This window comes from Diabrotica virgifera, chromosome 2, assembly GCF_917563875.1.
Source record: "Diabrotica virgifera virgifera chromosome 2, PGI_DIABVI_V3a".
NCBI classification, from domain to species: domain Eukaryota; kingdom Metazoa; phylum Arthropoda; class Insecta; order Coleoptera; family Chrysomelidae; genus Diabrotica; species Diabrotica virgifera.
Window position 1 is genome coordinate 223,038,001 of NC_065444.1, and position 14,509 is coordinate 223,052,509.

General features: G+C 31.1%; 1 protein-coding gene across 2 annotated transcripts in view; it reads left to right on the forward strand.

Annotated features, from left to right (window-relative positions):
• LOC126880408 (probable ATP-dependent RNA helicase spindle-E) overlaps positions 1–14,509 on the forward strand; it is a 383,599-nt gene that overhangs the window by 74,463 nt on the left and 294,627 nt on the right. For both annotated transcript variants that reach the window (XM_050644249.1, XM_050644250.1), the window contains exons 8-9: positions 539–705; positions 13,527–13,697. In XM_050644249.1, the coding sequence (XP_050500206.1) occupies positions 539–705; positions 13,527–13,697 (338 nt within the window). The remainder of the gene's footprint in view (positions 1–538; positions 706–13,526; positions 13,698–14,509) is intronic.

A 14,509-nucleotide genomic window follows, 5' to 3' on the forward strand; every position in this document is an offset into this window, starting at 1 on the left:
GAAGCAGAGAGCAGCAAACCTACGCCTCTCTTGATGATGACTCCAATTAGAGTCGAAGATAGTCGATTTAGAGTGCTGGTTTGCGCTCTCTGTACTAAGCGAACTTCGCATTGCAACTGAATAAAAATGGTATACATTTTTATTTTATTTAACAAATGATATAATATTAAATCATTTGTGTTTACTTCAGTAAACACTGAAATATCATTTCATGCTCGTTTATCCTTACATCTAGTTGTCTTGAGGATTCTCCCACATAGAAATTGTTACATTTACAGGTTATAGATGAATGAAGTTTTTTGATGACTCTTGTGTGTTGTTAGGTTTGGTTTTGGACATAACAGATCTCAGTGTATTGGTTGTTTTGATTGTTGTTGTGATGTACTTCTTTCCTGTCCTTTTTATTAAAACTCTAGTGATATTTATTAATATATTTTGTACAAAGTACTAATAGACTCCTAATAGAATCCCATTTAACCTATGATGTAAATAAACTTTTTAACATTTTTTTTTTGACATGTAATTTTAAACTTTTTAGTGATTGACTTTTGCATGACCAAAAGTATGACGATCGACCCTATTACGAAATATATGAGTTTAAGACTAGAATGGGGATCGCAAGTCAATTGTGAACAGAGAGCAGGACGAGTTGGACGTATTGGTGATGGAAGAGTATATCGTTTAGTACCTCGTGATTTTTATGAGGTAAGTGTAAAACATATTATCCCAATGTTTCATGCATTTACACTTGAGTCCATGATTCTTTACCCGTGCGTCATCATTTAAAGCAGTGGATCCCAACCTTTTTCCCATGATCGCCCCCGTGAATACTACAATCGCCCCCCCTCCCCCAATTAAATTGAAACAAAAATTAATCAGTACAAAAGGTAAGTATTACTATACATATTTACATATTATGTATATTATACATTATTAGTCCAGGGCGCATCTGTTTTGAGATGGACGTTGAGAGGTGGTCCCTCTCAAAATGGTCCGGAACATTGTTTAAATAATCAAAATGTCAAAATATGAAGGAAAAATTCGATTTTTTTATTGGTTTTTTGATTATAACTTTAAAACTATTCATTTCTGAGAAAAGTTGTACTGACATAAAAGTTGCGTAATTAAATTTCCTACAATACAGAATTGGTTAAAATTTAAAAAAATAGTCACCCTTGTTGCAAAATAGCAATAATTGCGAAAAAACCATACAAAAACAAGTATTCTCATTTTACGTTTTTCAACCATTTACACTACACATAGGACCTTCATATTTTACCCAGAAAAACTTTATGATATAGTAAAACAACACTGTAAATTTCATTAAGATCGGTTTAATAGATTTTGCAAAATAAATTTTGCAATTCAGCTTTCGCAAAAAAATTCATTTTTTTTTAATGTTGCACGATTGAAAATAAAGCAGATAGCAAGTTGAATTTTTTTTTGCTTATAGAAGTGTACTGTACCTTTCATTTGCAATTTGCAAAATTAAAATCGAGTAATTACCACGGCGTCAGGAAATTTTTAAAATAAACATTAATTTTTGATGCTACGCGCAGGACAGCGGTGTTCGATTCACACAAGTTGATTTCCACCAAAATGTCTTCCAATCTTTATCTAATATATTATTTTCTTACTCTATATTTTGTTGTATTTTAATATTTGAATTCCACAAAAATCAAACTAATTTTATTATTGTTTGCGAAATATTGTTTAAACAATTGCATATGTTTAAAAACAATAAACTTTTATTCTCTTAGTTAAAATATATGAACAAAGAAAGTTTTTGCTAAAAAAAGTGTTATTTCAAAAGATAAAGTATGTGTTTTTATTTTGCAATAATGCTATCTGCTTTATTTTCAGTCCTGTAACATTTTTAAAAAATGAATTTTTATTGCGAAAGCTGGATTGAAAATTTATTTTGCAAAATCTGTTGAACCGATCGTAATGAAATTTACAATATTGTTTTAATGTATCATAAAGTTTTTCTGGGTGAAATATGAAGGTCCTAAGTGTAGCATAAATGGTTGAAAAACGTAAAATGCAAATACTTGTTTTTGTATGTTTTTTTCGCAAATATTGCTATTTTGCAACAAGGGTGACTATTTTTTAAATTTTTAACCAATTCTATATTGTAGGAAATTTAATTACGCAACTTTTATGTCAGTACAACTTTTCTCAGAAATGAATACTTTTAAAGTTATAATCCAAAAACGAAGAAAAAAATCGAATTTTTCCTTCATTTTTTGACATTTTAATTATTTAAACAATGCTCCGGACCTTTTTGAGAGGGAGGATAACTCAAATATTATTATTTAAGTTATTTTCAAGCAATTTCTGCAAAAAAATTTGAGTCACCTCTCAACGTCCAAATGTACTAATATTTTTACAGATGCGCCCTGGTCTATATGTAAATACTTTCGGTCGGATATCCATAGAATAATAAAAAGTAAATGTGTATACCAATGCAGGTAATAATAACACAAACATCTCGTCTAGTAACAGAGAGCTAGGAATCTTAATTCAATTTAATTCTCTAGGTATAGTCGCCTCGCAAATCGGCTATAAAATTTATACCGAAAATTCAGTTTGGCAACATTGTGTGAATACCAAGTCTTCTGATATCAACAAAACCGTAATTTAGTCCAGAAAAACTGTTACAAAACAGATACTGTTATTGAATTTCTTAATACCACTGACCCCACACTGAGTACAACATTACAAGAGAAGCGAAATGACATCATTTCCTTTTTTAGAAAAACTTATCAGATATTTTTGAAAAATGAAATGAAATGAACCTACAATTACAAGGAAAGAACATAAATATGGTCAAAGCGAAGGGAGTAGTACAAAGTAGAAGGGAACCTTGACCAACTATACAGGGTGTTTCATTGGGAAAGTAACATACGTTAACTGTAGAAAGAGGACACTTGGGCGGTCTCAAAAATACCATACTTAATGGGTCTTACTCCATTAATAACAGAGATACTGGGTGTTTTATCTATTTTGCCATTTTCTTATTTGGTTCATAACTTCTTAACCAAACCGTATATTTATTTACAAATGTAAAAAATCCAGGCCCGGATTAAAAAATATTAGAAAAATGTTCCGAACCAAAAACAACACCCTGTACATTATTTTTTTTTAAATGGATTTTTCAGTTGAAAAGGGATGAAAAACTAAATTTAGTGGTATACTTTGAATTTTTGGCAAAATGATTTTTCTGGTCAAATTTTGAATTTAAATTCTGAAATTATGTGAATTTCGAGAGCTCCAAGTAGCAAAAATTGAAATACAGCTTACAACTTGTCAACCGCACTGTATATTCATTTTATATTTAACACGCGAATATTCTTTTAGGTGTCCAATCAATTAATTTATTTACAAATAAAAAAATCCAGGCCCGGATTAAAAAATATTGTATAAATGTTCCGACCCAAACAAACACCCTGTATATTAAATTTTTTTAAAATGGATTTTGCATTTGAAAAGAGGCTGTAAACTAAATTTAATGGTATACTTTGAATTTTCGGCAAAATAATTTTTCTGGTAAAATTTTGAATTTGAATTCTGAAATTATGTGAATTTCGAAGCTCAAAGTAAAAAAAATAAACTATGATTTAATTTTAATTAATACCATTATTTAATCTAAACTGGTAAAATATTAACATTTTGACACATAACAATAATTTTTGATGGTGGTAATTTTGAATAAATACTTTAGTTTTGAACAGTTATGCTGCACATTTTCTCTGTTTTGTTATAATTTTTAGATACTTTGTTGATTAAAGTGATGTATTCTTTATTGACTCTTTATTATTTATTCATTATTTAAAGATGAATATTCGCCATAAACTATTTGTCACAGATAATAAAAAAACACTGAAATGTTTTAACATTTTACCAATTTAGATTAAATAATGGTACTAATTAAAATTAAGTCGCATTTTAATTTTTTCTATTTAGAGCTCTCGCAATTAACATAATTTCAGAATTCAAATTCAAAATTTTACCAGAAAAATCATTTTGCCGAAAATTCAAAGTATACCACTAAATTTAGTTTTCATTCTCTTCTCAAATGCAAAATCCATTTTAAAAAAATTTAATATACAGGGTGTTTTTTGGGTCGGAACATTTTTAAAATATTTTTTAATCCAGACCTGGATTTTTTATAATTGTAAATAAAATAATTGATTGGACACCTAAAAGAATATTCGCGTGTTAAATATAAAATAAATATACAGTGCGGTTAACAAGTTGTAAGTTGTATTTAATTTTTTTTCTACTTAGAGCTCTCGCAATTCACATATGTACCGGGTGTCCCAATAAGAATGGCTCTCGGCCATATCTCAGGAACCGTTTATAGTACAGCTTTGAGAAAAAAAAAATTATCACAAAAGTTGTCTCAGGAAAAGCCTGGAAATTATTTTCATTATTGTAGGTTCACCGCTAGAGGGCGTAATTGAATATCAAAAATTAAAAAATCAAATTTTTACAAAATTTGCATAATGAAAGTGCACTGGAAATCTGATCATCGTATTCTTCATAAAATTCTGCGCATACTTGATTTCACAAGTTTAAGGCTACCTTTGCAAATAAGAGGTGGGGGTGAGTGGGAACCTTGTTATGAAAAAATGGCTGTAAGTCCGGTTCTGCTAAATCGAATTTTGCAAACTTGATCTTGTTAAAAACAGCTCTTTTTCGTTAATGTAAAAGTTATAATTTTGAACCAGCTTACTAAGTAATATGCCAGCTAGGAGGCGTTATTTAATTTTTTTCAGAAATCTAGTTTTCTTTGGAAAATATTAAATACAAGTATACATTTTTAATCCTATATTACAAAATTAGACCAAATTAGCAACAGAATAGCGAAAACCGCATGTTGATACCTTTTTTCTATCTCGAGATATCTTACGAAACGTGTAAATTTAAAAACGTAACTGTTACTGTCACCGGTAAATGAAGTTAAGGAAAAGTAGTGTACTATGGAAAAAACAAAGGAACATTTTCCAGATATCAACGTATATAATAGCGCTTTCCAACGCTTCTCATTTCTTTCGAACCTCTGTCATAGGTGGTGGTACATTAATATTATACACGAATTATACGATATTATGACAGATGCTCAAAACAAATGAGAAGCGCTAAACAGCCCTATTAATTAAAGCAACAATAAGACAAACAACACTAAAAAATATAACAAAAAAAATAAAAACTATTTAGTGATGACCTAAATGTTCAAATTGTTGCCCATCATTTTCGATTTACTCTTTCTAGAGTAGATTGAACAGCAGTCTCAATTTCTGCTTTCGAAATGTTTTCTCGAGTAATGTAGTAAATGTTTGCATCGAAAATGATGGGCAACAATTCATTTAGGTCGTCACTAAGTAGCTGTGTTTATTTCTTTGTTATATTTTGTGTTGTTTGTCTTATTGTTGTTTTAATTAATTATACTTATATACTTTAACATCTGGAAAATGCTTCTTTGTATTTTCCATAGCACACTACTTTTCCTTAACTTAGTTTACCGGTGACGGTAACAGTTATGCTTAAAATTTACACGTTTCTTAAGATATCTCGAGATAGAAAAAAGGTATCGACATGCGGTTTTCGCTATTCTATTGCTAATTTAATCTAATTTTATAATACAGGATTAAAAATGCATACTTGTATTTAAAATTTTCCAAAGAAAACTAGATTTCTGAAAAAAATTAAATAACGCCCCCTAGCTGGCATATTACTTATTAGGCTGGTTCAAAATTATAACTCTTACATTGACGAAAAAGATTTGTTTTCAACAAGACCAAGTTTGCAAAATTCGATTTAGCAGAACCGGACTTATAGCCATTTTTTCATAACAAGGTTCCCACTCACCCCTACCTCTTATTTGCAAAGGTAGATTTAAACTTGTGAAATCAAACATGCGTAGAATTTTATGAAGAATACGATGATCGGATTTCCAGTGCACTTTCATTAGGCAAATTTTGTAAAATTTAGATTTTTTAATTTTTGATATTCAATTTCGCCCTCTAGCGGTGAACTTACAATTATGAAAATAATTTCCAGGCTTTTCCTGGGACAACTTTAGTTATAAAAATTTTTATCTCAAAGCTGTACTATAAACGGCTCCTGAGATATGGCCGAGAGCCATTCTTATTGGGACACCCGGTACATAATTTCAGAATTCAAATTCAAAATTTGACCAGAAAAATCATTTTGCCGAAAATTCAATGTATACCACTAAATTTAGTTTTTCATCCTGTTTTCAACTAAAAAAACCGTTTTAAAAAAGTTTAATATATAGGATGTTTTTTGGGGTCGGAACATTTTTACAATATTTTTTAATCCAGACCTGGATTTTTTATAATTGTAAATAAAATAATTGATTGGACACCTAAAAGAATATTCGCGTGTTAAATATAAAATAAATATACAGTGCGGTTAACAAGTTGTAAGTTATATTTAATTTTTTTCTACTTAGAGCTCTCGCAATTCACATAATTTCAGAATTCAAATTCAAAATTTGACCAGAAAAATCATTTTGCCGAAAATTCAAAGTACACCACTAAATTTTGTTTTTCATCCTCTTTTGAACTAAAATATCCATTTTAAAAAAATTTAATGTACAGGGTGTTGTTTTTGGTTCGGATCATTTTTCTAATATTTTTTAATCCGGGCCTGGATTTTTTACATTTGTAAATAAATATACGGTTTGGTTAAGAAGTTATGAACCAAATAAGAAAATGGCAAAATAGATAAAACACCCAGTATCTCTGTTATTAATAAAGTAAGACCCATTAAGTATGGTATTTTTGAGACCGCCCAAGTGTCCTCTTTCTACAGTTAACGTATGTTACTTTCCTAATTAAACACCCTGTATAGTTGGTCAAAGTTCCCTTCTACTTTGTACTACTCCCTTCGCTTTGACCATATTTATGTTCTTTCCTTGTAATTGTAGGTTCATTTCATTTAATTTTTCAAAAATATCTGATAAGTTTTTCTAAAAAAGGAAATGATGTCATTTCGCTTCTCTTGTAATGTTGTACTCAGTGTGGGGTCAGTGGTATTAAGAAATTCAATAACAGTATCTGTTTTGTAACAGTTTTTCTGGACTAAATTACGGTTTTGTTGATATCAGAGGACTTGGTATTCACACAATGTTGCCAAACTGAATTTTGTTATAATCGGTTTAAATTTTCTAGCCGATTTGCGAGGCGACTATACCTAGAGAATTAAATTGAATTAAGATTCCTAGCTCTCTGTTACTAGACGAGATGTTTGTGTTATTATTACCTGCATTGGTATACACATTTACTTTTTATTATTCTATGGATATCCGACCGAAAGTATTGTATTTTTTTCTCAATTACCCATTTCTCGTTTACCGGAAGCTAAACGCCCCCCTTATCGCCCCCTTTTCTCTATCACCCCCAATATCGCCTCCTTCGCTCTGTCGCCCCCCTGAAAATCTCAAATCGCCCACTGGGGGGGGGGGGGCAATTGCTCCCCGGTTGGGAACCACTGATTTAAAGCATACGAAATAAGTGGGAAATCTATTCCACGCAACAGCAAGTGGCAGAAAGTTGCATCTACTCCGATCACGGATTATATTATAAAATTTGATGTTAAGAATTAAAAATTTTGGTGCAAAATTACTACTACATTTGAAGTAGCTTAATAAATTCTTTTGATATCATTAGTGATATTAAATATTTGTGGTATTATAAATATTTGAAAATAAAATATTTTCTAAAAGATGAAAAATAAAATTTTTATTTTATTTTTAAAATATTTTCTTTTTGTTATTTATTTCACTTTTACGGAAATTTAAACTAATCCATTCCTTAATAACTGTGAATGAGGTTTACTTTGTATACAGATAATGGCAAAATGAAATCACTTACCATAAAATTTCAAATTCCAGTATAACATTAATTGTGAAAACAAATGTTGGTTTAATATAAATAACTTTTAAATGAAAAAACAGGACAAAAAAAAACAGCAAAAAATACGAAAAACTGACAGTGACAAGTAAACAAACCAGAAACGCATATGAAAACGTTCATATGCGTCTTTTTTGTACCTCTCTTTTTGATATACTGACTCTAGAGCGTTTATAAAAATAACATGTGTCTTTATTTAATAATTGACGGTATCTGGTTTGTCTTAAGTTTCATGCGTGGAAAACAATGATGCTAGATGAAAAGTATGTGTTTTATCCCGCCAGGTATTAATGACGCACGGGTAAAGAACCCTAGACTCAACTGTATTAATGTTTTACCATTAAAAGATCATTCAAAAACTTTTCAGGTGTAGTAAGTAAAATTTGCATATATTATACACTGGGGTGCAAAATTAACCGGATACCTTAAGAATGAGTCATTTTTTATGTCTCGGATTTCCTAAACCTGTTGTCCGATTTAAGTGATTTTTTTAATATATTATAGCCTTATTCTTTAGCAATATCGCTGTAATAGTATTGTTGCTAAACAATTAAATTTTCATTGTATACCGGGTGTATCAATCAAACTGTGTTTTTTTTCTCAAAGTTCGCATCACCTTGTGGAATATTCTAGCATTTATAAAATACTGAAATTAAAATCTAACTCTAGCCTCATGTTTTCTCAACATTTTTTTTTTGATTCATTCGCTTATGTTTGATAATAAAAAAGTTAGGTACTTTACTTAGGACAGTTTGCTTTATCAACGATATGTCTGCAAATGCTTCGTTTCCGAGATGGGGGCTGTTAAAAGTTTTCTTACAAACTGACGATTTATTTATTGCTTTAAAACCGGTTGAGATATGCAAATGAAATTTGGTTGGTTTTAAGAAGTAGTTATTGCACATTTTTTGACATACAATTAAGAATTTAATATTCACCATTGGCGCGCATACGGGTAATATGAGGACTTATATTACCCGTATGCGCACCAATGGTTAATATTAAATTATTACTTGTATGTCCAAAAATGTACAATAACTACGTCCTACCACCAACAAATTTAATTTGCATATCTCAACTGGTTTTTAAGCAATAAATAAATCGTCAGTTTGTAAGAAAAATTTCAACACCCTCTATCTCAGAAATGAAGCATTTGCGGACATAGGTTTATAAAGCAAACTGTCATTATTTTTTCATGTAGAATTACCCCTTAAAGTTTGTCGCACTTATTTAGAAACACCCTGTATTGATAAAGAACATGGCTAGTTGTTAAATTTCCTAACTTTTTTATGGTCCTACTTAAGCGAATGAATCAAAAAACAGAATGTTGAGAAAACATAAGACTATAGTTGGGTTTTAATTTTAGTATTTTATAAATGCTAGAATATTTCACAGGGTGATGCGAAGTTTGAGAAAAAAACAGTTTCACTGGTACACCCATAAAGGGTAAGGCTATAACATATTAAAAAATCACTTAAATGGGACAACAGGTTTAGGAAATTCGAGACATCAAAAATGACCTATTTTTAAGGTGTCCGGTTAATTTTGCACTCCAGTGTATCAAAACTGTTGAATCTAATATGTTTGTCAAAATATAGGTACTTTGTAACCATGAAGATTATTTAACAAGCGTCAAATTCAACGCTATCGTGATCTTTATGAAGATGTTAGTATTTCTTTAGTAGGTATATTAGGAAAAGTAAAAACATACATCATGCATCTCAGAGAGATGAAACAGCTTTTCACAATTCGAGGAGGAAACAGGTAATTTGAGTCTCCGAAAAAATGAAGAATAGACGAAATACATGGTAGTAACCAAAAATTTAAGGCCTAGAATTAGACAGAACATAACTCTTAATAATCACAATTCGAAGTAGTAAAGGAGTTTAAGTATCTGGGGGCGGTAATCACAGATGAAAACCAAGTAGAAAAATAGATCTCAACCAGAATCACTGCTGGGAATAGAGCACTATACTTCATTTCAACATTAGTTAGATTTACACTGTTAAAAAGATAATCTAAACTAACACTATGCAAGTCAATTATTCGCCCAGTTGTAACTTATTTCGAAAACCTGGACCATCAATGTAGAAGATTATGTATATACCTTTGCACCAACGTAAATGCAAAATGGAAACAGGGCACAGAAATTAAGGCGAGAACAGAACGAGCTAGAGCAGCATTTAAGCGTCTCTGACAGAGACGCTCACAAAAAAACTATACTAAATTTACAATCAAGATGCAGTAGAAATAAACAAACCAAGACACGTTAAATGCTACTAGGAGCACTCCCGAATCATAATTTACAATGTATAAACTTTGGAAATCATGATTTGGGATTTACAATGCATATATGTACTTTTATGCTCTACTTTATCTTTTTATTTAGGTTGATTAGCAAATTCTTAATTTAATTAATTAATCAATTACTTTAATCACTGCCTATGTAAAACAAAACTAAATTCAAATTAAATATTCCAATAAATTTTATTCTCAGGGCCAATTTTGTATTTGATACAATACCTATGATTTGTAACTTCTAGTATTTCTAGTTGCTTACTTCTTCCAGGATGGAACAGGGAAATTAAAAACATTCAATACCATATAAATGTAATATATATTATTCATTTACCAAATAAGCCGTGTACATATGATTTAAAAAATACTAAATTTTAACTTTGTTGCAACAATTTCTTACTTAATAAATCAAACTTTAATTCTGATATCTCTTTGTTTTAACAAAAAAAATTATTTAAATAAATTATTATTTTCTCATACTAAATTTAATAAAATTTACTTTTATTCATTTGAATTGAATTCTTAAATTTGAAATGACTAACTGCGTTATAGTAATGTTCAATAAACAAATAAGCCAATATGATTTTGATATAAACAAATTCTCTCCATTCCGACAAATGATTTGACTAACCTTTTTGTTTCTTCACTTCCTCTTTTTCTGGATTGCGTGGTTCTCGATTCTCCCAACGTACTCTCTGGATGTTGCGACAAAGTCCCTCTCGTCCAAACTGCTTCCAAAACAACACAACAGGAACTTGCTCGAATTTTGTTACTCAATTTTCTCCTTGCTCGATATCTTGTGCAAATATATATCAATCAGCTACTCGTTCTAGACAAAACAAAGGAATCTCCCTCGGACCAGGAAAATTAACTTTTCAACCGGTCGACAATTTGGTTTCAACTTGATTCTGCTCGCAAAGGCCGATCACACCACTTTACACTGATTTCTCACTTTTGAAAACTCGACTGCTCTCTTCAGATATCCATTATACAGTGACCCTCTCCTCTTGCAAATTCAGACTCCAACTTTCTTATCCCTTCTACCGATCTTTTCCACAAAATCAAAAACAAGCCTCTTTCAAAACCTTTCATACCCATTTCTTAAGAACCAAATATTTTTCTATATAACTTTCCAATTTGTCAAATTTTAAGAAATATCATACTTAGTTTTTTCCTACATACTACTTTTACTTCTAAAAACTAAAACAATATGTTTACCATCATTGAACCTTCCCGGAAACAGTTTAAAAACATTATTGTTCTCGCCAAACGATTGTTGTTTGTTTGGGTTTATATGACTGCGGTATGATATGATCGGTTTATATGACTCGCCAAACGATATGTCCACTTTCTAATCCCGAATTGTTTGTTAGTGTACCAATTCATTTCGTCGAATCATTATCACTATAGTTGATTTTTTTACCAAGAGGAGTAAACTAAAAAAGACAGATTCACACCCAAGAAAGTTACTAGAAACGTCACCAAATTCATCTTCTTTTTTGGTTGATCATATCAGCTTTCGATGATAATCCATACATATTATATTATACTAACACATCTCTAAAGAGTTCTAAAAACAACTGTTTTTATATAAAAGCGGACTAAAAATCTAAAAATTAAAGGAATAATGCAGAAAACACAAAAAATCGCCGATATACTTAATTAACCTATAAAATGACAGAAGTTCCAAAATTTCAGAAATGTCATTAGTGTCAAAAGTTAATAACAGTGGAGTAAACTTGCCCGCGGTTGGACCAATTAGAAACAAGCATTACGGCGCGGTAAATTTGAATCACTCCTCTTGGTTAAAAAACAAACAATAATGGTTTTCACTTTCCCGAAACACTGTTTAATAACTAAATTAGATTGGGATGAGAATCTATGATTTCATGGTCTTTGATGTAAATTTAATTTTTTTTATTAATTGCTGAACTATAATTTTTTTGAATTTCTTTAAAAAAACAATTCTATATCAGTACATTGTAAATTATGATTCGGGAGTGCTCCTAGTAGCATTTAACGTGTCTGGGTTTATTTCTACTGCATCTTGAATGTAACTTAATATAGAAGCATTCTAAATGTGGGTGTACCGACACATTCTTCGTATATCCTGGACCGAGCATGTCATCAACATAGAAGTAATCCACAGAATCGGAAAAGAGAAAGAAATCGTGAGCACAATTAAACAAAAACAAACATGAATATCTAGGCCATATATTGAGACGCGATAAGTACCGTCTACTGCAATTGATTGTCCAGGGGAAAATAGACAGTAAGCGAGGGCCAGGCAGAAGACAACTCGGCTCCAAAATCTGCGGAAGTGGTTACGGATAACATCAGTCGAATTATTCAGAAGTGCCGCAAGCAAGATCAGAATTGCCATGTTAATAGCCAACGTCCGCAACGGACAGGGCACTTGAAGAAAAAGAAGAAGAAGAAGGACAATCAATCAACGAGAAATAAATAAGCTGTTGGTATACAGTGATGAGCACGCTAATAACCGGCAAAATGGCTTAAAAGATGGAAAACATAATACATTGCGAAACAAAAAGAGATGAAACTAGTGGAGGTGGAAATTATCGTTATACACGTATTAATTAACATTACATTACATAGTTTTCCACCTTTAGACGTATGTGACAGGAGTATTTATAAAATTCTACTGTCACAGTGACAGTTGTCATACTCCTCTGATACGTCTAAAGGTGGAAAACTATAATAATATATATGTAATGTTATTTTAGATGTATATGTAATATATATGTACATAATGTAATGTTATTTTAGACGTTTATAACGATAATTTCCACCTCCACTAGTTTCATCTCTTTTTGTTTCGCAATGTATTATGTTTTCCATCTTTTGAGCTATTTTGCCGGTTATTAGCGCGTTCATCACTGTATAAGGGTTGGATAGGATAAACATCAATGTATTTGAGCATTATCAACTCGAGTCCTAGGACTTCGTAAAAGTGTCACCTAAGGCCACAATGGACTGTATGTGGACCTAACCTTATGTGGAAGGTCACATAAGAAATAACAAGAGAATCAGATATAAGCATCTCGAGAGTGAAGTTGGGAGAATCAGTAAGATCATGACCTACCACAAGAAAAAGAAAAGAAAAATATTTTTTTAAGAAAAGGCTGTGAGCTATTTCTTAATAATTTATATTTTTTGAAATAATAATTTTAATTAATTTTATTTTGATTCTTTAATTAATTAGAAAGAGTATTGTTTTCGAAAATTCTGCTTATCTATAGCTAGACTAATCAAATATTGTTTTAGCAAAATATGGCGGCCTCCAGCATACCAGATATATTAAGGGCTCCGTTAGAACGAGTAGTTTTACAAGCAAAAATGTTGGAATTAAATGATACTCCACAACAAATCTTGTCATTAGCTATGAACCCACCCAATCTGAAGAATATTAGAATGACAATTCTCAGCCTTAAAGAGGTAACCTTTTACTTTTTTGAACGAAACGCCTTTTTGGATGTATTTATTTCATGTTGTTCTGAAACTATTTCCTTGTGACATTTTACTTATGTATGTATGTATTTATTTCATATGTTTACTCAGCTCCAGACACAGCTATGCGACAATTTTTTAAATGGATTTTTTGTTTAAAGTGTACTGTATCTGCAGTATTGTATTATTTTAATGTATATCCATCCATTTCTCCATTACTTTTTCATATTAATTACTATTACTTTTTACTATTGTTAATTATTATTTATTTTTCTTCTTCTTTTTGTATACACATGACTCTCTCTGTTTTTTCAATGTGCCTCTAGTAAGTTGCCGTTCCATCGTTTTCGTGGTCTTCCCACTGATCGGCTTCCTATTGGGGAACCGTCTCTCGCTGTCCGTACTACTCTATTTGTTGTCATTTGGCTTATGTAGTCATTCCATTCTATTCTTCTGTTTCTTTCTTCAGCCTCAAAAGTCCACTGCTGAACATATGCCTCCTGCCCTTGTTTCCAACTCTGTTTATCCTGCGCCGCTCTCATCCAGTTTTTATTTATTCTTCTTAAATCGTCGGTCCATCTTGTATACGGTCGACCGACGCTTCTCTTGTTTTCTCTTGGTCTCCATTCCATTAACCTCTTTGTCCATCGCCCATCTGTCATTCTGGCTGTGTCCTGCCATCTCCATATTAGTCTGGCAATCCTTTCGATGACGTCAGTTAACTTTGTTCTTCCCCTGGTCTCTTAGTTTTTGATTTTGTCTCAAAAAACAACTCTCTCAGAGTTATTCCTAACATGGAC